We start from the raw sequence: 24,763 nt of genomic DNA, 5'->3' as shown, positions 1-24,763 counted from the left end.
CCATTTTATAAAGTGGAAATGAGGGGGTTTGAAAATAGGTGATAATCCAACGATCTCAAAATCCATAATAAACACCAACGCTGGAAATAACGCCCAATTTTGGGCGATCTGCACAATAATGGAAAGTCCAGCCCTCTGACTCAGAGGTGAGTGCTCTCCACTGAGCACTGACTGACACTTTTTGATTTTCATTCTCAATATTTTCCACTGTTTCCCATGTCACTCATATAGGTTAGTCCTTCTCCCCCAAGGCACATAATAAGTCTCTCTCTACCTGCTGGGCTCTCAGAAAGTGTTTTCTTACAGATGAAATGCACCATTTTAATGCACCATGTAAATCCTTCCAAACTCCCACAACAGCTATTTATCCATTTTATCCATTTATTTGAAAGTTATAGCGCTAGATTTTACACTTTTGAGCAGATTGCCCAAAAAAGGGCGTTATTCCGGCCTGGGCTGTAAAAATGCGTTTTCAGATCGTCGGCTTGTCGCTCATTCTCAAAGCCTCTAGTCTCCATTTTTCAAATTGGGCGTTACTGCGAGCGATATGAAATAGGCGGTAACATTAAATCTCTTTGACCTTCTGCCGTAAAATGTCGCCGTCCTTAGCAACGGCATAGCAACGCTCGATTCCCGTGATTCAGGAGGTCATCATGACATGCGCATAAGAGGAGACAGAGAGAGAGGGAGCTGAGAGTGAGTGAAGGCGTGTGTGGGTGTGATGTGGCTGCTTTGGGAGGAAGGAGGGAGAGTTTAGAGCTTTATAGCAAATTGGGAAAAAAAAAATTAGCTGTTACCAGCCAGATATTTGCCCCAATTTGGTGCCGATAATGAAGGGAGAGGAGGAGGCGAGACAGCACGCTGTGGAGACTGACGCTGATGAGCTGGGAGAGGAGCACATTGGAGGGCACAAGAGAGGAGGTTCTCGGATGAGGCAAATGCCTCCCTCTTGCAGAAGGTTGAGTTACGCTGGGGTGATTTGACCCAGGGAGGGTATGGGAAGCCCAATCCAAAGGCCTACCAGAAGATATGGGCCGAGATAGCAGAGGTGGTCTCGTCGGTGACCAACGAGGTGCGTGAGGGCAACCAATGCCGCAAGCGATGGAACAACCTTGTTGGATCTGCAAGAGTATTAAATTTATTTACCTGTATTTATATATTTATATAATTTGATTTGTAAGAGTCATGAATGACTATAATCAGATGTGAGGTCTTCCACTTTTACTGGGAATGTTGTACTCAATGCCTGCATTCATGGTGTACATCTTTAGGTAAAGAAGGATAATTTTCATAATAATGATGATTACTTCTGTCGGTTATGTGTTGTATCAGTCTCTGTGGCAGTATCTAGCAATGATATCACGCAGTGATCTCATGCCATGTCGTCCTGTTACCTTTTACAGAAGAAGCTATCAATGATGAGGTCCATGCAGAGGTGAATAGGTGGGGGGCCACCAGTCATCAATGACATCACTGACATGAAGGAGCAGGTGCTCACACTCGTGGGGAAGCACACCCGGACAGCCACACAAGCAGCTGCAGACCCTGAAGTGATGCCACGTTTTCCAAACCGCCTGAGCTCGTGGCCCAAATATTTGGGCCTTTTATTCTCACTTCCCAAAACATTTTCTTCCCTGATTAAATTCATCCTGGGAACATTGTCTTCAGAGGGGCCAGCATTCCAGGCCTCTAAGCAGCCATCTGGCTGCTGTATATGGGACAAACAGGCCCTAAAATTTGAAACAAAAACACCACCAACGTTTTACAAACTCACACCAAATCCTGCAGTAATCAGCAGCACCTGCTCACTCCTACCCCCTCCCACCTAGAGAATGCTAACACTGAGCCACAGCTGGCTCAATAACAACAGTGACTGTGCTTCAAAAGTAAATCATTGGCTGTGAAGCGCTTTGGCAGATCCTGAAGGTATGGTCAGGCAATATATTAATGTTTTCTTTCATCACAAACTAGAAGGAATTCACCTGTATCAATAGATGTAGTGGAGAGATTCCTCTTATTAAAATGTATCTCTTTGTATTAAGCAGTTATTTCCTGTTCAATTTCTGAAATATTGTCTCCTCAGTTTCAGGTGCATTGTGGGCAAATAAACGACTAAGAGGAATTGTGGGAAGAGCGATCACCATAGAATGTCACTATGACCAAAGGTACCGGTCACATGTGAAATATTGGTGTCAGGGCTGGACTCACCAATGCTCAGTTGTAGTAACAACAAATGAGAAACATGGATGGGGAGGAAGAGTGTCAATCACAAATAACCAGATAGCAGGAATATTTGTTGTTACGATGAAGGACCTTCGCTCAGCAGATGCAGGATGGTACAGTTGTGGTATTACAGAATCAGGCAGCTTCGATACACATTTCAATATGGAGCTACAAATATCTCACGGTACATTTCTCAGCGATTTGCTTTATTACTCTCTACTGAACTGTCTGATCAATGTTGTATCTGGGAGGAAACATGAGAGCTCCGATATCCCGAGGCTCCGCAGCAGTGCAGAGTCTCACAGGTAGTGGGCAGAGGTGGGGAAATCCGACTCACGGTGCACACTCCCAATCCGTGGCCTGCCCAACTTCCCGACCAGGAATTTCAATTATTATGGGACCAACAATTCCTTTAACTACAGAGTGTTGTGCCAGACATCACCTGGAGGCACACCACATGTCCCTGTCTCTGAGCTGTATTAAATGTCCCACTGTCAGAGGTTTGCCTTCAGACTGAAACTAATCATCATCACAGATGATTCAATGAAAGACCCAATGTTCCAGTCCTGAACTCCAATTGAGGGGGTGGAAGATGTCTGTGCGTGAATTTTTTTAACGTGTAGTGACCGTTGCACATCAACCACCAGACGGGCTTGCCAGAGCTAGGCCTTTATCAAGTGGCAAGTGTTGAATGAGGACGACTGGAGACCTGCTCTGCTGCACAGACCTAGTGCGCACACAGTGTGGGCTGGCCCGTGCTGCCCATGGGCCCTTGACTCTTCTGGGCCCCATACCCTCATTACCTGCACCTTCGACCACAATGTTCCAGGGCAAGCTCTATTTATAGCCACAACCTGAGGTGGTGTTCTCGCACAGGTCGAGGGGACCCACGATGAAACTTATAGTCAGACAATAACAAAAGTAGTGAGCAGCAAATCATTACTAATGGAATAAATTCCTTGAAATTAATAAAAAATACCTATAATCTACAGAGCTTAACTAATTTTCTGGTTTCCTGATATGATGGATGGCTCACATCATCAATGAGATAATTGGTCAACTTTACAAACAATATAAAAGAAAATTGAAAAGCTGGTCACTGTTTTGATGGTAAAAGAAGCCTCTTTATTAAATGTTGAGACATTATCTTCCTCCCCAGCATAACCTCCTGATGGATCAACTATAAGATGCAATGGTCTGGATATTAACTTCGAGACGTATTCGGTGCAGGGGATCCGATATCGCCTGGGAAACCCAGAAGTAATTACATAGAAACATAGAAAATAGGTGCAGGAGTAGGCCATTCAGCCCTTCGAGCCTGCACCACCATTCAATAAGATCATGGCTGATCATTCCCTCAATACCCTTTCCTGCTTTCTCTCCATACCCCTTGATCCCTTTAGCTGTAAGGGCCATATCTAACTCCCTCTTGAATATATCCAATGAACTGGCATCAACAACTCTCTGTGGTAGGGAGTTCCGCAGGTTAACAACTCTCTGAGTGAAGAAGTTTCTCCTCATCTCAGTCCTAAATGGCCTATCCCTTATCTTAAGACTGTGTCCCCTGGTTCTGGACAGTGCGTCTGTCTGTGGCATTTTAATGCATTTTAACACAGCCGGCCGATAATAATTTACTCCCGGGTTTTGCATCGTATGTGCGGTAGTGGGAGTGGTGCAGACATGCATGATGTAATCTTAACTCAAGTATTTAAAGAACCAATCCAAAGATGGAATTCTAGGAGTTGGGAGGTTGGGAACATAGACAGCAATCGTAGAAGATAAACTCAGGACGCTCAAAGCCTGCGCCCCACTTTCACAACGCTACTGCTGCTAACACCAAGAAGCTCTTTAATGACCTAACCAGGTTAGGAAAGGTGAGTACAGCTGCTCATTCACCGACTACCCATTGTACATATAAACCACCCCCTCACCCTGTCTTATCAAATCTACTGCATCATATCGCTCCTCATACCCACTTACCTTGCATACACACCCAAACTTCTCTTTCTATGCAATTCCTCTCATCCCCATCTCTCCATCCACCACTCCCTCCCATCCTGATTCTTATGCAGTTTCATGCCTCTCACTGATAGTCACCCTCACCATATGCACGACATCCATCGGGTGAACACATGCCACTACAGTCACTCATGGGTCTGTTCTTTCCCCCGTTGCAGGAGAAGAAAGTGCAGAACACTCGGGAGCGAGAGAGAACCACAGGTGGTCCTCCACAGATCTCATAGCTAACAAATGCAGAGGTGGAAGCGCTGAAGATCAGTGGCAACCCGGTGTCCCTGGCCATTGGAGATGGGGACCTCTCAGCTACCTGGTGACAGAATTAAATATCATGAACCCACATGTCATGCAACACTCAATCATGTTGACCTGGTTTCAGCAGAGTCAGATATAATCATTTTCATAATGATAGGTTGCAACATTCTTAACTTGCCAGTACTAATTCATATTTTTTCTCCCTGCCAGGTCCTTCACACGTGCAGCAGCAGTCAGTGCACCTCGCAGACGACGAATCCTCAGAGGAGGTGATTCTTTCTGAGGGTGCACCATCACAGGACTCATGCTTACCAGGCACCAACGCAGATACTCACACTTCAGTGGGTCCAATTAGACAGATAGTTGTGTTTTCACCTGGAGACTCACACTGCAGAAGTGAGCAAGAACAGAGAGTGATGGCCGGGACAGCTGCTGCGTTAGGGTCGCAATCTCCTCCTCCTCTTCCTCCTCCTGCTCCACTTCTTATCTTCCTCCTCTGTCCCGGAATGGTCCGCAGACAACGTGTGCTCAGCTCCTTGTTCCTCCTGCAGCTCCAATCTCGCTGCTGCGCAGTGTTGTGCAGAGCGCAGCAAACCACCATCATTCTGTAGGCCCAGGCTGGTGAGCACTGAAGGGCGCCTCCGGATCTGTCCAGGCAACTGAAGCGCATCTTGAGGGTAACGTCAGGAAACATTTGTTCATACAAAGGGTAGTCTCTACCACAAAAAGCTGTTGAGGCTGGGGAGCAATTGAAAATGTCAAAACTGAGATTGACAGATTTAGACAAGGGTATTAAGGGTTATGGAACCAAGGTGGGTACTTCAGATATTGATCATCCGCGATCTAATTGAATGGCAGAACAGGCTCGACGGGCTGAATGGCCTATTCCCTTTCCTATGTTCAGGACTTCCTGCTCATTTTTCAATCGATCTGTGCGTGTGAGTAGAAAAGTGAACTAGACCCACAAAACATGTAACAGATATCTGCCAGATTTTTGCCTTCATATTCTGCTTCAGTTTTCTTGGACTCTCTCCAACTTGTTCACATTCGAGAGTCAAACAATGAAACAACATTGGAGGCTGGCTACCTGCTACTGAGAGAAATTGTTAGCTCTGATTTTCACATTGACACATCCTCGGTATCATTGTTGCTGTCCCGATCTGGAGCCCTGCTATCTTCTGATATAATGGCAGACATGGTAGTTCAGGCTGCTGGGAGGATGGAGAGACATGGAGAGGGAGATGTGCTGGTGAGATTCCAACATGGCAGGCCCTGGCTGAGATGCAGAAGTGCTGAAAATTGGAGAGTGTTTGATTTTTAAATGTTCAGTCAGTATCTGAATGTTTGTTTCTTTCCCACAGAATCCGTCTCAGTTCCTGTACTTAGATATTTATCGCCACCAAATGTCTCATGTTTTGGGGGCTCAGTGTCAGTATCCTGTGAGTCTGTCCAGGGATCCCTTCCCATTCAGTACACATGGTATGAACAGACCCCGATTAAAGATTCAAAGATCTCCGACACCAATAAACTGGATCTACATTGTCAATCCTTCAAACAGCAACATCATCAATATTACTGCACAGCCTCAAATAATCAGGGAGAGAAATCCAGTGAAACGGTCGATGTGACAGTCTTCAACAGAGCAGGGAAGCACTGCAGTTATGTGACACAAATCAGTGGCATTGGTATGTGTTACTTTGAACAAACAACATTAATTTTTCAATGAATGTCGATCCAAACCGTTTGTGAGCCAGAAATATGAACAGAAAATACTGGAAATCTCAGTAGGTCAAGCAGCATCTGTGGAGAGAAACAGAGTTCACTTTTCGGGTCTGTGACCCTTCATCAGACCTGGAAAAGTTTTAGATGTAACAAATTCTTAAAGACGTGCAGTGGCAGTGAAAGGGGGAGGGGAGGAAAGAACAAAAGGGAAGGTCTGTGATAGGGTGGAAGGCAGGAGAGATTAAAGAGACTAAAGGGATGATGGGCAAAACTGAGATGGTAATGGAACAAGTTAAGCAACAACTAAATGGGATATGAATGGCAGAATCATCACCAGCTGCCATGGGAAGGAGAGAGAAAGGAATGCTTTTTAAAAAAAGGGAAAATATATGGTCAGAGATTATGATCTGAAATTATTAAACTTGATGTTGAGTCCTGATGACTGTAAAGTGCCTATACAAAAGATGAGAAGCTGTACCTCGAGCTTGCGTTGAGCTCCATTGGAACAGTCTAGGAGACCGAGGACTGAGAGATCCCAGTTGGAGTGGAGTGGAGCGGAGAGTTGAAATGACAGGCGACAGGAAGCGTAGGGTCACACTTACGGACTGAATGGAGATGTTTTGCAAAGCAGTCACCCAATCTGCGTTAGGTCTCCCCAATGTAGCGGAGACCACATCGTGATCAACGAATGCAAGATACTAAATTGAAATAAGTACAAGTAACCCGCTGATTCACCTGGAAGGAGTATTTTGGGCCTTGGAAAGTGGGAAGGGAGGAGGTAAAAGGGCAGGTGTTGCATCTCTTGTGCTTGCACAGGAAGGTGTCGTGGGAAGGGGAGGGGGTGCTGGGGGTGTTTGTGGAGCGGACAAGGGTGTCGCGGAGGGTGCGCCAGCTTCGGAATGTTGGGAGGGGAGGGGAAGATGCGTTTGGTGGTGGGATCATGCTGGAGGTGGCAGAAATGGCGGACGATGATCTATTGTGATTGTGAGCCAGTCCCTGATATGCGAGATCCCCTGCATGGTGTGTGTCGTTTGCTGTTACTACCGCAAGCTCAGAAAACCCAGCCCAAGAGGCAGGAAATGACCATGGCCAATATTAGCAGGCGTCTGTTCAATGTGTTTGTGTGACATTCATCTGCTGATTAATTTAACAGAAACAATCTTTTGACAATGAAATGCCATCTGAAATGTATCTGCTTGTCCACTAATATTGACAGCAGTAATTCCTGGTCTAATATTTCCCTCTGCACTCAATGCACAGCTGACATTCCTTTTCCACTGAGGACACTTTCCAGGACACAATTGCACTTGCTCGGACCACAGAATACATTTTCTGGTGGTGGCAGAGACCGACTCTCTGGCTAGAACTTTCCTTTACACTTGCGCGGGGATACCTGGTTTGTAATCGCACCAACCTGAGCCCTTTAACTGTCCCAATAGTATATTATCAGTAATATGGGCCATGGTCAGGTGACAGCAACATCTCTCCTTGCTGCCAGAGAAGGGCAATTACACAGCATAGATTTGGATAATTTAATTTCTAGCAGCCAAGTATTGAGGTTCCGTTTGACAATCGTGCTCTCTTGGTTGACTACTAGTGAAAATTAGATGAATCTGAATTTTGTTCCCTTGTTTCAAAAGGACCTGAATATTCTTGTGAAGGTGTTTCAATAGTATCACCAACAACTGCACATTCCACAAATACAAATATAATTTCCACTGATAATCGAAACCATTCTTCAGGATCCAAATTGACGAAAAGGTACAATGTTCTCATCGCTGGTGTTCTGATTAGCATTGCTTCCATGTGAGAGATTAAATATTCTTTAATAGTTTTGTCATAAGGGTTGATAATCATGTATTATTTTGGAATGTAGCTCCTCAGAATGGGAATGGTGACTGAGTTGACATCATGTTGTGTTAGCTTCCTAACCAAGGTGCTGTCTTTGTTGCTGGAAAATAAGAATAACAAGTAAGCACTTCCATTTTGCTGCTACTTAGATGGGGCTTTTTTCATTATTCAACTTGATTACTTCACCGTTAACATAATCTCATGGAGTTGCACTTACCAAAGAACCGCAATGTCAGTTTTCCTTGCCCCTTATCTGTTCTGGTACTGACAAAAAAGTTGTCTTTTTCCCCTTCTCAGTTCCCCGACGTGAGACACAGTTCCCAAACTGAGAGGGTAGGAAGGATATCTGATTCCAGCTATTCAGCAATTGCCTGTTAGAAGGTGCATAAGAGCAGTGTAGGGTGATGCTACTCTGACTATCCTTACTCCCTGAGGAGATATCTCACCATTGCTACATGGCCCCAGGCAGCGATGCTTCCCTCAGCTGGCCAGTCACTTTTATAAAGTCCTCAATTATAAAATTGTGGCTTACCATTGCAGCTATACATTGTGCACATGTTAATGAAGTTTGCTTCATTTGATCTTTATCTAATGATCACAAGGTTGACTTTCCTCCATAACGTAAACACTAGTTTACTTTCCCAGTTAACGTCCCTTGGCTCTGCAGCTTTACATTGATGCACTATACTAAGATTACAGTGTAAACAGATGATAAATGTTTCAAACACAAAGCAGACTCGTTTGCTTCGAATGATTTTGTATTTGTTCCCTTTTGCTCAGTTACATTATATGGAATGTGGGACGCTGGCTGCTCTTTGCTCTCCTGGTGATTTGTACTATTTCAGTCACAAGGTGTACGAGAAAATCGAAGGTAGGGTTTACGGACTTTAAATGAATCACTCCATCAATTCTTTCAAAAATATTGATCGCAGATACTATAAAGAAAAACTTGCATTGATATAAACCCTTTCATATCCTCAGGACGAAACAAAGCATTTTGCAGCCAATATGAGTTAGTTTTGAAGTGTTCCTGTTGTAATGTAGGCAAAATCCAGTGGATTGCTGGTTCTGGATGTCTTCGGGCTTCTTGAGCCCTTGTTGTGGCTGCATCCATCCAGAAGTGATGAGCAGTATTAGTCCAGGATAACTTCCACCAATAAATGAAAGTTTCACTTTATCACTGTGGTTCTTGTAATAATATTTACACAGAGCCTCTCATGTCTTCAAGATGTCCCAAGCTCTTTACATCCAAGTAATTATTTTTGTTACATAGTCAAGAGGGGCAGAACATTTGCACACAGCAAAGACCCCCAAACAGCAAAAGGGATAAATGACCAGATAGTTTGTTTTGGCGAACACCTCTGCTCTTCTTCAAATGCTGCCGTAGGATCTTTTAGCTTTACCTGTACAAGCAGACGAGGCCTGCAGTTGATGCATCATCCGACAATAGAGCGATACCTCTGCACGACACTGCAGTGCCAGCCTAGATTATGTGTTGTAGTCCTTGGCCAAACAGGCTCAATCCAGTTTACAGAACTCAACATGGCAAGCGCTTTATCTCTAATTGGTGTCACTGGGGTAACTTATTGGCCCTGAAATTCCGTTTGAGCTTTTCCCGCGGGCAAACGACAGAAGAAGAGAAAAAATATGCGCAGTTACCTGTTGCTGCTGCGCCCGTTGGAACTTCCGAGCCTGAGGCATCTGGTGACTGCACGCGCAGCGCATGCACGTGGGGACGTGCGCAGGCCAGGATCTGGAGACAGCAGCCAATAAGGTGTAGTGTAGATTCTCATTCATAGTAATAGGAGTTCCATAAGTCTGGAACTCCTATTACTATGAATGCGAAACCCCCCCAAAACACAATAAAAAATAGAAAATACACTACATATTTCACATTCATTTAAATTAAAGTTGTTACAAAACAAATTATTTTCCCGACTTTTTAAAAAGTTTTTTTAATTAAACCTTAAAATAAACTTACTGTAGTGGGGAGGGTTTTTAACAACAAAATGTGTTTTTATAACGTTATTTTAAAATGTTTGTGTGTATTTTTAAACACTTGCGCCTGTAAAAGTAGGCTATACGCCTGCTTTTTCAGGCGCAAGATTTTAAAGAACATTTGCAGGGCAAGATATTCGTAAATATCGGAAATTTTGCCCTGCCAGTGTCCTCGCTCCCGATATGCAATGGATCTGTCAAACCAGAAAAATGACAGATCGGAAAAGCCGGTTTTCTGCGCATGCGCATTGCACACTGAAAAACTGCTTTTTCGAAGCCTTCCCGGGTCCGTATAAACTTCGTACAGACCCGGGACATCGGAATTTCAGGGCCAATATCTTCAATATATTACAGCATAGGCGGTAATTCTGAGGAGCGGATCCCCCTCCCGTTCTAGAGCGTGAATTGTGCGGATGGGAGCAGGAAGTTACCTGAGGACATAGACAGACTAAGTGAGTGGGCAAAGCTATGGCAGGTGGAGTTCAATGTGGGGAAGCGTGAGATCATCCCCTTTGGATCAGAGGAAGAAAAATCGGAATATTTTCTCCAGGATGATACACTAGAGGATCTGGAGAAGTAAAGAGATTTAGATGTCGATGTACACAAGTCACTGAAAGCTAGGGCACATGTGCAAAAAGTAATCAAAAAGGCTAATGGGAAGTTGGCCTTCATTTTATGGGGATTGGAATTCAAAATTGTTTCAGTTGTACAGAGCCTTGGTCAGACCCCACCTGGAGTTCTGTGTTCAGTTTCGGGCACCAAACCTCAGGAAAGAAATACTGGCCTTGGAGGGACTGCAGTGCAAATTCACCAGACTGATACTCGGGCTTAAAGTGTTCAATTATGAGGAGAGATTACATAAACTTGGTTGTATTCCCTAGAGCTTAGAAGGTTGAGGGTTGAAATAATCAAAGAATTTAAAATTATTAAGGGATTCGATAGACTAGATAGGGAGAAATTACTTGCGTGGTGGGGGAATCCCCACAAGGGGGCATAATCTAAAAATTAGAGCTAAACCATTTAGGAGTAGAATTAGGAAGCACTTTTTCCCACAAAGGGTTGTGGGAACCTGGAACTGGCTGTGGATGCAGGGCCAATTGAAATTTTCACAGCTGAGATCACTAGATATTTGTTGGGTAAGATCATCAAAGGGTATGGATCAAAGGCGGGTAAATGGAGTTGTGCCACTGATCAGCTGTGATCCAGTTATACGGTGGAACAGGCTCAAAGGGTTGAATGGGCTGCTCCTGTTGCTTTGTTCCTATGTAACCCGCCCGTTATAGAACCCTCCGACTTTCATTCCATTGATATAAAACAGTCGTTACAAGAAACGGAAGGGAGGAAATGGGAAAGGCTAAAAAAAAGCACTTTGCTGTCGAGCACCAGAGACAATGGTTTTCACACAAGAACACAGACAGTTAAACGTGTCCGGTCGAGCACCAAGGTGCTCAGACACAGACCCAGTGCTATTGTTGCTGGGAACCTCGACTAAACGGTCGAAAATGTGTTTAACAAAGTAGCCAAGTCAATCTTTTTCTCCTGTGAATTGTCCACCATCTAAGCTGCAGGGAAACACTTGTTGCATGTGAGTAAATGGTGTTACATGTTTTCAAGAGGGGCCCAACTAGCACCTTTTCCCATCACATGTGCAATAGTGATAGGGGAGGGAGGATTGTGATCTCAACACAGCTCCAGTCCATCTCAAGCTTCTCCTCCATTTGTTGGAATTCTGTTCAGAACTGACATGTAAAACAATGCATCATTCTCAGAATCAATGAATCTGACGCCTTAAATATTTTCTTTTTCAGTTACTCAATGAATCGGTTCGTCACAGCTTGACCAATGTGGTAAAGTGATGATTCCCTGGTTACATCGACCTTGATGGAATATTGTGTCCTGATCAAACATTCATTATTCATCCAGCTTTGCACATTTATTTTTATCAATTGTAAATAATAAAATGGATTTCGACATGAAATCAACTTGACCATTTAATTAGTGGAGGAAAAATCAAAACCGAAACTCTGGCTGCATCCTTTAAGTTGTTGTCTCTCTGTCTGCATCTTAGTAATAATATATCTGTGTGCCCAATTCCTGTCTGCACAACTTGACTTCTTGTTTCATATTTTGTTACAATTATTGTGTCAATTTTGTAAGCCTGAAAATATCACAAACACATGAACAATATTCTTTACGAAATCGGCCACTTGACCTATTCATGCATTGGAAGTTAATAATATGTTGCACTTTTACATGGGATGGAACTATAATGCATGCACCTGTGAGTATGCTCAGAGGTTGCAGAGCTGTTGCTGCCGCTGGTAATTTCTGCGATCTGGAGAAGTCCGTGTTCCATGTTTTTATTGAATGTGTGAGGTTGCAGCCCCTTATTCCATTATTTGAAGGGGCTGCTCCTCAAATTTTGGTTGCACTTCAGCCCCACACTCCTGATCTTTGGGCACCTTGTGCGGAGGGGAGCGGGTAGGCCCGAAGGCCTCCTCGTAGGACTGCTCCTGGGCACGGCCAAGGGTGCCATCAGCCGGTCCAGGCAGCGGGCGGTTGAGGGGGTCATTCAGCCTGACTGCCTGCTTCTCTTCCGTGCTTATATCCGGGCCAGGGTGTCCCTGGAGATGGAGCACGCGGTGTCCACCGGTACGCTTGCGGCCTTCCGCGAGAGGTGGGCGCCGGAGGGACTGGAGTGCATCGTTACCCCCGGCAACCAAATTTTAATTTGATTTTATATGTTTTAATGTTTAATTTGTTTTATTGCCAGATTTTAGTGTCCCCCCCAGTCAGGGGGCATTTGTATAATTTGTCTCTCGGTGCCCTAAAAAAACACAAAAAAAAAAACAAAAAAAAAAGCGCACTTGAAAAATGTTTGGAATAACACCCCCCCACCCCCGCCCCCGGACCCCCCCCCCCCCCCTTTAAGCAGGGGAAACTTGATTTAATGGATTAATTTGTTTACAACCAAAAGAGTTGTAGAGCTTATGCTGCCGCCGGTAATTTCTGCGGTCTGGAGGAGTCCGTGTTCCACGTTTTTATGGAATGTACGAGGTTGCAGCCCCTATTCCATTATTTGAAGGGGCTGCTCCTCAAATTCTGGTTGCACTTCAGCCCCACACTCCTGATCTTTGGGCACCCGGTGCAGAGGGAAGCGGGCAGGTCAGAAGGCCTCCTCGTAGGCCTGCTCCTGGACCTGGCCAAGGGGCCATGAAGCGGTCCAGACAGCGGGCGGTCAAGGGAGCCATTCAGCCCGACTGCCTGCCGTTCTTCCGCGGTTACATCCGAGCCAGGGTGTCCCTGGAGATGGAGCACACGGTGTCCACCGGTACGCTCGCGGCCTTCCTCAAGAGGTGGACGCCGGAGGGACTGGAGTGCATCATCACCCCCGGAAACCAAATTTTAATTTGATCGTTAACGTTTAAAGTTTAATTTGTTTAATTTTTCTGCTTTAGTGCCCTCTGTTAACAAGGGGGCACTTGATTTATAGATTCACAAAAATAATTGTGGAGCTTTTCTAGGCGCTTAATTTAAAGTTTCTACTCAAATAGTTGTAGAGCTGTTGCATTGTGAGTGGCTTAGCAAAGCACGTGATGTTCACAAGACTCAGTAAAACCCCAGACAATTGGGTCTAGGTCATCCACGATGAGGCATGCGGTTGTGAGCCTGGTGAATGAACTGGTAATGTGTAGTGTGATTGTTAAACTTTTGTTAATAAACCAACTAGTTCTTTATAGCAATGTGTTGCTATGAATTCTTAAGCAAAGAACCCATGAAGCAAATACATTACAAGAACAATGGCCCGGATTTTGTGTTGAGAATGACAGTAAAACTAACAGAGTTCACCGGAATGATGGAGTAAATGGGCTAAGTGTGTGAGGGTGAGGTACAGTATATGAATGTTCAGAATGAGTCTTGATTGAGAGATACTGTTGGTAGATGAGTGATGGGTGTGATGTGAATAGAGCAGTGGAGGAGGCTAGTGATGCAGTTGGTAGGATTTGACATTTGGAGATACACTCACTGACCTTGACAAATCTTGTGAGAGCATTAAACTTCTTCCTGCACTGCATCCAGGTCCCTGGGGCTATACTTCGACCATTGATCTCCTCTGCTATCCCTTCCCACTGCCTTCTGAACTTGTGTCTGGAGGGTCTCCGACTCCCCCACCCACACCCCCACCCTGAAGATACAAGACTTCTCTCCTTTCCATCTCTTCCATCAAGACCTCCAGTGCAGTGTCCAAAAAACCTTGTTCTCTCCCGTGGTCAGCCATTGTTGATTCTTCCACAGCACAATATTCAGAATGATCTCAGCCCCACCAGCAGCCACAATGCACCTCACCTTTCACAGGTAGGGCCAGATTGAAGTAGTGCTAGCCACTCTGAATATTGGGCCCCCTGATGATGCATCAAACCAATGAATCGCGTGGGGAGCGCTGGCTGCATGCAAAAACTATGGAAATGAACAAGCGGTACAAATTTGGTGCCTTGCCTGGGTTGCAATAAATGGGCGCAGGTTAATCCTCAATAGCGATCCCTTTGCCCATTTTGTGGGGCTTATCCAATTTAGCCCCCTGTGTGTCTCAGTGTGGACTCTTTAATCTGATTCGTTGAAGAGTCTTGCTGTTTCTTGCCTTGCTCACAGATGCCACAGATCCCCTGTAGAGGGCGTCGCTCTAGATCAGCTGCCAGATGACAGCAAGTCTACGCTCAAATGTTGCAAAATCTCCGTGGGCAGCTGTCAGTGTAGTGAACGGTGAGCATCGTTCCTTTGCCACTGACCGCAAAATCCAGGCCTGGGAGACGCACTGTTATAAGTAAGAATGTGTATTTCTTTATTGTAACAGATATATCTCCACTTGCGAAGTGTTTCCAAATACTACAACCGTAATTACATGCATAAAGCCTGATCCCCTGTTAGACCAGCCTGATGGTCCGGCATCCAGTCCTGGATGTGTCAAAATATCTTCCAATTAAACATTGGGAAGACCAAAGCCATTGTCTTCATCCCCGTCACAAACACCGATCCCTAGCCATGGATTCCACCTACCTCCAAGGCCACTGTCTGAAGCTAAACCAGGCTGTGCACAACCTCAGTGTCGTATTTGAACCTGAGCTGAGCTCCCGACCCTGTAATGCTCTCCATCACCAAAACCGACGACATCTACCTCCAAAATCACCCATCTCCAACCCTGCCTCAGCCCATCTGCTGCTGAAATCCTCATCCATACTGTTGTTTAACTCCCGACTTGACTATACCAATGATCTCCTGGCCAGCCTCCCACCTTCCACCCTCCATCAACTTAAACTCATCCAAAACTCTGCTGCCCGTACCCTAACTCGTACTGAGTCCTATTCACTCATCACCCCCATGCTCACTGATCTACATTGCACCCAGTCCCCAAATGCCTCGATTTTAAAATTCTCATCATTTTCAAATCCCTCCATGGCCTCGGCCCTCCCTCTCTTTATAAGCCCCTCTACGAACTCTGTGTTCCTCCAACTCCAACTCTTGTTCATTCCCCCACTTCCTTCACCCCACCATTGATGGCAATGTCTTCAGCCGTCTTGGTCCTAATCTCCGGAATTGCCTTACTAAAGCTCGCCACTCTCTTTGACCTAACATTTTGTCACCTGTCCTAATGTCTCCTTCTTTGGCTCTGTATCAATTTTGTCTGATTACGTTCCTATAAAGCGCCTTGGGACAATTTACTTTCTTGACGGCACTATATAAATGCAAGTAATTGCTGTTGTTGATGTTAATCCCAGTAATGAGGCAACAACAATAAATGAACGTGTTTCTGAAGCCAATGCTGTTGCAATGAGAGGCCTATCCCTTTAGTTTTGTTCAGAGTGAAACTTTATGCATGTACAATACTTTATATTCAGCAGCCAGAATTTCCCCACTGGAAACAACAGTTAGGAAATTTTTGTTGTGCAGAAAATGCTACGATTAAGTGTTATATCCTAAATGAACATGAATTCAGTTTTAGCACAATTCCATTAACTCCTCAATTACTTTAAGGGTTGAAAGAGTTGGGCTCTTAATAAAATGCATTTTCAAGTTTGCTGCAGCTTGCGATGGTCATTGTGGTTTGAAACTGTAAAAAAATGTGTTGCTATTCTCAGGGTGGATGTGTGACAGAAACCCATCAATGTACAATGGCAGGAGGTGTCAATTACTAAATGAAGGGTTGTGGGTGCAAGTGGGAGAAGAAGAACTCCAATATTACAGAGCTTTTTACAGGCAGGCATCATGGGTGCTGGTCCATTTATTGGACACCAGATGATGCAGATGGAAGAAACAGTGGAGAGGTGTACAGGGGACATGCGGGCCACACCATGGTGTGGACCAATGACCCCAGGGGGAAGCATTACTGAGCAAGATGTAGTTTTATAAATCTTAAAGAGAAGGAGAGGCTAAAGCTGAGCAAAGACTTTTTAATAGATCCACATGACGTGCTCCCAAAAGACGCGAGGAAGCAGTCAACATTTAAACTGTGCTGTTCGGGGAAGTCACAGTTACCACAGCTCTCAACATTGACATACCTTCCAGGAACGAGTGGCAGATATCTCAGGAGTCGGTGGAAATGCTGTCAACTGTTGCACAAGGGACATTACAGAAGTCTTCCAAAGGCACCCTCATGGGCACACAACATTCAGCAATACCAAATGGGAACAGCAGGCAAGGCTGCTTGCTTCTCACTGTATGTGTAGGTTCTCAAGGGTGCAGGGCTGCGCTTTCCCCATAGCCCTGCTCTGTTTTTCTTTTCAAGTAAATATCCTGTTATGTCTTTGGATGCTCTAAGAATGACTCCCCGAGGCAGTGTGTTGTACTTGAACTGTAGTGACCTTAGTCCTTTATTGATAACTCCAGATTGAGGATCACACCTGGTGGCCTGCCTTTTATACTCGGCCAGGCACACCTGTACAGGTAACCCCCGCCAGAGAGCTGGCGCACCTACCGGTTTCTAAGTGTTTTTACAGTCACGTCAGACAAGGTGGACTCTTGTTCCATTTTCAACTCTTTGGCAATGTTTTTTGAGCGGACCGAAAGTCGGTCATAATGGGGGCAGAAGTGCGGCGGTAAGTACTGGTGAGGGGCGGAAGTGGGGGCGGGGGCGGAGTCTCTGCCGCTGTCAGTCAGCGACGGAGCGGTGCTGACGTCAGTGCGCGTGTGCGTCTCCACGGCTCTCCCCTCATTTAAAGGGGAGAGAAGCAGCGATTGTTTAGGTTCAGCCCACTGGGCCACCGGGGAGGGTTTCGACCAGGCCAGCGTCCTGGCACTCAAGCGGGGGGGTGCCAGGCTGCCTGTTGCCGGCTCGACCGAACCCGGGGCCATAATTGTCCGGCCGATCGGGAAGTCAGTATTCCAAAAAAAAACATCAAAATAAGTGCTCCCTCCCCTTGAAGGGCCGCCGCGTTGCACTGGCTCACACAGTGAAAGGAAGATGCACCGACAGAAAAAGCTGTCAGGGGCACCGTGCGGCACTTCGTGGATTTTTTCAGCTAAATTTCACAGAAGGTGCGATAGAGGTGCAGGAGATCGACGGTGCGTGCTTTAATGACGCGCTTCGGATGGTCGCGCTTAGCAGTGGGGCGGAAGTGGGGACCACCACAAAAATCCCCGGGGTGAATTTCGGTCGTGGCAGCCATTGGCCCGGAAGTCGGCGGCTGCTTGGCTTCGCCGCCTGGCCTCCGCTTTCTGGCGGTAAGTGGCATTTTCCGAATGGCTGAATTTCGGCCCCAATGTATTCATCTAATTTAAAATAAAAAGGGAAGGGGTGTTTGAAATGATGAGCAGTTATGATGCAAATGAACGAACTTTGTGAATGTTTCCTTGTAGATAGTAAATAATAAGCAATGCGTTAGGTTACCTTGGTAATCAATAAGCACACCGCACCGATTTGTTTGGGGAACCTTTGGTCCAAGGTGCTCAGTAGAAGGTTTAGCCGGCTTTTATTTTCAGGTTGTGAATAGTGGGAGATAAACCACACAGAGGCAGGCACACAAGGAGAGACTTTTTGAAACAGCAATGCTACAAAGGCACTCAGGTTTGCTAAAGAGCAACCTGTGAGGGCTTCACTGAAGTGAAGAAGTTAGACATTTTAGAGGATTCTTTGTCTAAGTGAGATAAGGTGACCCACTGCTGTGGGCCAGCATGGCATAAAGTGGATTGAGCCTCTTCGAGCTGCTGCACAGAATCCATACGGTGAAGCTCATTGGCCGTAAGACTAGTTACTGTAGTTACACAGGCAACCATGGCAGCCAACTTACACGCAGCAATGCCCCATAAACACGTATGAAATAAATGAGCAGTTAATATCTTTTGATGGTGTCAGTTCAGTGATAAATATAGGTGAGGGAATCAGTAGAACATAAGAAATAGGAACGGGATTAGGCCATTAGACCCCTCGAGCTTGCTCTACCATTCAATATGATCTTTTACCTCAGCTCCACTTTCCTGAAGAAAATTCACCTCAGCTCAGTCCTAAATGGCCGACCCCTTATTCTGAGACTGTGACCCCCTGGTTCTGGACTCCCCAGCCAGACGAAACATCCTCCCTGCATCTACTCTGTCAAGCCCTATAAGAATTTTGTATGTTTCAATCAGATCACCTCCCATTCTTCTAAACTCTAGAGAATATAGGTCTAGTCTACTCAATCTCTCCTCATAGGACAATCCCCCAAATCCAGGAATCAGTCTGGTGAACCTTTATTGCACTCTCTCTATGCCAAGTATATCCTTCCTTGAGTAAGGAGAACAAAACTGTACATAATACTCCAGGTGTGGTCTCACCAGGGCCTTTTATAAATGCAGTAAGACGTCTTTACTCTTAGACTCAAATCCTCTTGTAAGAAAGGCCCAGATACCATTTACTCCCTTAATTGTTTGCTGTACCTGCATGTTACTTTTCAGTGAAGACAGAAATGCAAGGAGTTGCTTGTATATGTTGGACAGTAGCCCACAGCAACCTGCCCAACCCTGGGAAGCAAGTGGAGAATGATGGGTGAGCAGAACTTGGTGTGGGACCGGATGCGAGCGGCAGAGTTTTAAATGAGCTCAAGTTTGCAGAAGGTCGAGGATGGATGGCCACCAGGAGACCAGACCCAGAATGCGAGTATTTATATTCCGGTGGACCAAACCTAAATGGATGGATTTAGAAATTGCTGAAGAGGGGGATGTGTGATATGTCCTTACTATACAGTATAAATGCACACGAGGCCCATACTTGAGAGAAGGTCACTCTGCAACCAGTTACCTTTATTACCAAGACCTCAAATGATGAAGGTGGGTGGAGCTTCCCCTTTTATACCTGAAAGTGCAGGTTAGGAGTGTCTCCCACAAGTTCACCCCTTGTGGTCAATGTTCTCAAGGTGTACAACTTATGTCAGTTTATACATGGGTTACAATGCTGGTTGAATACATGACATCACCTCCCCCCCCCCAAAGTCTTATTGGGATCACAGGTTAAGTCTCTCGGGTGGTTTACACTCCCTTGTAGAGCGCCTGAGTTGGGGCTCCGGTTGTTGGGCGCTGGCCTGAGTGTCTGCTGTTTGCGGTGCTTCAGGCCTGTCGGGACTGCCCACAGTGACTGGGCTCTCCTCCACTTGGTTCTGGTGTTCGGTCACATGTGGTGGAGTAAACTCTATGTTGTGTTCTTCCTCTGCTTCTTCTATGGGGTTGCTGAACCTCCTTTTAGTTTGATCCACGTGTTTGCGACAGATTTGTCCATTGGTAAGTTTAACTACCAAACCCCTATTCCCCTCTTTGGCAATCACAGTGCCTGCAAGCCATTTGGGCCCTGCATCGTAATTAAGGACAAAAACAGGGTCATTGACATCAATACATCGTGCCCTCGCATTCTTGTCATGGTAGTCACATTGTGACTGATGCCTGCTCTCAACAATTTCTTTCATAGAAGGGTGTATAAAGGATAACCTGGTTTTTGAGCATCCTTTTCATTTGCAGCTATGCAGGTGGAACCCCTGTGAGCGAGTGTGGTCGGGATCAATTGGCCAACAGGAGGCGTGATAAGTGGCTTTGTAGAGAACCCCCTTGGATTCTGAGCATCCCCAGTTTGATTATCTGCACTGCTCGTTCTGCATGGTCGTTTGAGGTCGGCTTGAACGGTGCCGTTCTGACATGATTGATTCCATTGCCTGCCATGAAGTCCTGGAATGTGGTGCTTGTGACATCAAGACATCCGGTAGACCATGGGCGGCGAACATTGCCCGTAGACTTTCTACCGTGGCAAAGGATGTGCTTGAATTTAAAATGGCACACTCAATCTATTTGGAGTAGGCATCTACTACAAGCAAAAACAATTTTTCCGTGAAAGGACCTGCGTAGTCCACATGAATGCATGACCATGGCTTGGTGGGCCAGGACCAGGGGCTAAGGGGGGCTTCCCTGGGTGCGTTGCCCAGCTGAGCACATGTGTTGTACCTGCGAACACAAAGTTCCAGGTCTGCATCTATCCCTGGCCACCAAACGTGTGGCCTGGCAATTGCCTTCATCATGACAATGCCCAGGTGCTCATTGTGAAATTCTCTGATAAACAGCTCTCTGCCCATCTGGGGCATGACTACTCGGTTTCCCCACAGTAGGCAATTGGCCTGAATCGAGAGTTCATCCTTGCACCTATGAAACGGTTTAAATTCCTCAGGGCATGCCCCGTACGTGGCTGCCCAGTCCCCATTCAGGACACATTTTTTAACTAAAGACAGTAGCAGGTCTTTATTTGTCCAGACTTTAATCTGACGGGCTGTCACAGGTGAGCCTTCGCTTTCGAAAGCTTCAACAGCCATGACCATCTCAGCATCATGCTCAGTTGCCCCATCAGTGGTGGCTAGTGGGAGCCTGCTGAGTGCATCGGCGCAGTTTTCAGTGCCCGGTCTCTGCCGAATTGTATAGTTATAGGCGGCTAACATGAGTGCCCACCTCTGTATGCGGGCCGATGCATTTGCATTTATGGCCTTGTTGTCGGCCAAAAGGGACGTTAGGGGTTTGTGAACTGTCTCCAGCTCAAATTTCCTGCCAAACACGTAAGATGCATTTTTTTTACTGCATATACACATGCAAGCGCTTCCTTTTCTACCATCCCGTAGCCCCTTTCTGCCTGGGACAGACTTCTGGAGGCATAAGCTACCGGCTGTAACTGGCCATTGACATTCACATGCTGCAACACACAACCAACCCCATAGGCGGATGCATCACACATTAAAACAAGTTTCTTGCACAGGTCATATAACGTTAACAGTTTGTTGGAGCATAACAAATTGCGTGCTCTATCAAAAGCCCTTTCCTGGCTGTCCCCCCAGACCCATTCGCGACCTTTGCGTAGGAGCACGTGTAGCGGCTCTAACAGCGTGCTCAATTTGGGAAGAAAGTTGCCAAAATAGTTCGGGAGCCCCAGGAATGAACGCAGCTCCGTCGTGTTACGGGGTCTGGGTGCTCTCTGGATCGCTTCCGTTTTGGACGCAGTAGATCTGATCCCATCTGCTGCTACCCTCCTCCCCAGGAATTCTACCTCTGGAGCTAAGAAGACGCACTTCGCCTTTTTCAGTCGCAGCCCTATCCGGTCCAGTCTGCATAGCACCTCCTCCAGGTTGTAGAGGTGTTCTTCAGTATCGCGACCCGTGATGAGGATGTCGTCTTGAAAAACCACCGTCCTTGGAATCGACTTGTGGAGGCTTTCCATATTTCGCTGAAAGATCGCGGCAGCCGAGCGACTCCCGAACGGACATCTGTTATACTCAAACAACCCCTTGTGTGTCGTGATGGTGGTCAGCTTCTTCGACTCACTCGCCAGCTCCTGGGTCATGTAAGCTGAGGTCAGGTCCAATTTTGAAAAAGGTTTGCCACCGGATAGCGTCGCAAGGAGATCCTCCGCTCTCGATAGCGGGTACTGGTCTTGGAGTGACACCCGATTGATGGTGGCCTTGTAATCGCCACATATCCTGACCGACCCATCCGCCTTGAGCACCGGCATGATCGGGCTCACCCAGTCACTGAATTCGACTGGTGAGATGATGTCTTCCTTCAGCAGGCGGTCCAATTCGCATTCTATCTTTTCCCGCATCACGTACGGCACCGCTCTGGCCTTGTGGTGTACTGGCCTGGCGTCACTACCTTGGCCCCCATGAAAGTGCCGATGCCGGGTTGAAATAATGAGTCAAATTTGTCCAGGACCTGTGAGCATGATACTCGCTCCACAGAAGAAATTGCATTGACATCGCCCCATTTCCAGTTCATGACAGTAAGCCAACTCCTCCCCAGTAGTGCGGGACCGACCCCCAGGACAATCCAGAGTGGCAACCTGTTCTCCGAATCTTTGTGGGTCACGACTACCGTGGCGCTGCCTAGCACCGGAATGATCGCCTTTGTATATATCCATAGCTGTGCGTCAATTGGCAATAATTTTGGTCTCCTGGCCTTGGACACCCACAACCTTTCGAACTGTTTGATACTCATCAGGGACTGGCTGGCCCCCGTGTCTAGCTCCATTAATACTGGAATGCCATTGAGGAGCACTTTCATCATTATCGGTGGCGTCCTGGTATATGAACTGTATATGTGCTCCACATGAACTCGCTGAACTTCAGCTTCCAGCGATTTCACCCAGTATTCATTTGACCTCGTAGGGCTTACATTGGGCCCGTCCTCCTCGTACATCACCCTGGCCGCAGGCTTCCTACATATATGCGCCAAGTGACCACTGACGTTGCAGTTTCTGCAAGTATATTGCTGATACCTGCAAGCTCTGGCTGGGTGTTTGCCTCCACAGCTCCAGCATGAGCTGGAGGCCCCGTTGTTGGAAACAAAAGGTCCATTACCAGTCAATCGTCTCTGACTGTCTCTGTAACTGTCCTTAAGTGTTGATGGCCCCATTACTGGCCGCATTGTCCATTGCAATGGCATGAATCGCCGTTCAGCTAGCCATTGTCTCTGTTGAATTCCCCCTTTGGGTTCGACTACATGCTGGGGCATGTCCGATTACTCTTGTCTGCCTAGAGAACCGTGTGCTGCGTTAACAATGTTGACTCCGTGGTCGTTTGCTGCAATTGAGCCAAGATTTTTGGCATACATCATTCTGGTCTCTTCCTTCCCTGAGATAAATGTCTGGCCGATCAGAGCAGCCGTTTCCAAGGTCAAGTCTTTGGTCTCAATCAGTTTCCTGAAAACCCCAGCGTGCCCGATGCCCTCAATAAAAAAGTTTCGCAGCTTCTACGCTCTGCATGCATCTGGGAACTTACATAGGCTCGCCAGTCGCCGGAGATCTGCCACGAAGTCTGGAACACTTTGCCCTTTTCGCCGCCGGTTCGTGTAAAACCAGTGTCTCGCCATGTGCATGCTGCTCATAGGTTTAAGGTGTTCCCTGATCAACTTACTAATTTCTTCGAACATCTTGTCCACCGGCTTCTCTGGCGCTAGAAGGTCTTCATCAGGGAGTAAGTTCTGGATCCACAAACCGTCAGCAGATGAGCCCTGCGTTTGTCGGCCGAATTCTGTCCCAATCATTCCTTAGTGACAAAACTTTTCTGTAGTCTCTCAATAAAGTCATCCCAATCATCACCAACACAGTTTCTCTCTTCTGTGCTGCTAGTGGCCATGCTCGCGTGGTTTAAATCCCAGTTTCTCGTCGCCAATGATATGTCCTTACTATACAGTATAAATGCACACGAGGCCCATACTTGAGAGAAGGTCACTCTGTGACCAATTAACTTTATTACCAAGACCTCAAGTGATGAAGGTGGGTGGAGCTTCCCCTTTTATACCTGAAAGTCCAGGTTAGGAGTGTCTCCCACAAGTCCACCACCTAGTGGTCAATGTTCTCAAGGTGTACAACTTAGGTCAGCTTACACATGGGTTACAATGATAGTTGAATACATGACAATGTGAGTCCTAGATTTACATTTCAGTATTGTCCCTCGCCCCCACCTCCTTGAATATTTTCAATGGGGTATCTTTTCATCACCACACGTTGTTGGCTGATTTACACATTAATGAAGGCCTGCGTTGTTCACACATCGTTGTTTTTTCACACATTCTGAGCCATTCTATTTGCTTGCAATATTACAGGAAATAAGACGTGTCAGGGTAATTCAATAGCAAGCACAACCTACTTGGACGCAACTCCAAGATGTTAACAACCATATCTGCAGGCATTGGAACACCCTCCTGACAGCAATTGTCTACAGTTCATCAAAGGGACAGGTGTAGAGCTGAGCCTTCTGCTGCAAGGACATCTGCAGCTAATGTGCAGCATAAAGCTGGCACAGCCAGTGACAGTAATGGTCAGCTGTGACCCCTATTCTGGAGGGACATGATGGGTGGAATTGTCTGAGAGCCCATGCCACCATCCATTAATGTTAATAAACAGGATATTGTGGCAAGTGCAGCCTGCGGTATTCGAGGTCCTGCCGGTGGTTTGGGAGCATCTTCCCATTAGCACAATTCCTGGGAAGGACTTGGGTTGGAATGGGCAAATGGGACGTATATCCTACTGGGGGGAGGAACTTTGAAGCATAACTTTGCCCTGCAATTGTTTGCCATAGAAGAACGGACATTTAGAAAATGGCTGAGTGCACCTTTACCAAGATGTGGTTCTGACACAGACCAACATGTCTTTTCACAGGGTCTCCGACTGCTTGGCCAGATATTCTTCATGCTGTTTATAAACACTGCA

General features: G+C 46.3%; 1 protein-coding gene across 1 annotated transcript in view; it reads left to right on the top strand.

Annotated features, from left to right (window-relative positions):
- The window catches only part of LOC139228033 (uncharacterized), a 126,044-nt gene that overhangs the window by 77,078 nt on the left and 24,203 nt on the right, over positions 1-24,763 (top strand). The window contains 2 exon segments of the mRNA XM_070859179.1: positions 2,084-2,407; positions 5,856-6,179. Coding sequence (XP_070715280.1) covers positions 2,084-2,407; positions 5,856-6,179 — 648 coding nt within the window.

Source organism: Pristiophorus japonicus, chromosome 17, assembly GCF_044704955.1.
Source record: "Pristiophorus japonicus isolate sPriJap1 chromosome 17, sPriJap1.hap1, whole genome shotgun sequence".
In the NCBI taxonomy this organism is placed as follows: Eukaryota; Metazoa; Chordata; class Chondrichthyes; family Pristiophoridae; genus Pristiophorus; species Pristiophorus japonicus.
The sequence above is the reverse complement of the archived record's forward strand: the minus strand, read 5'-3'. Positions and strand labels throughout refer to the sequence as shown.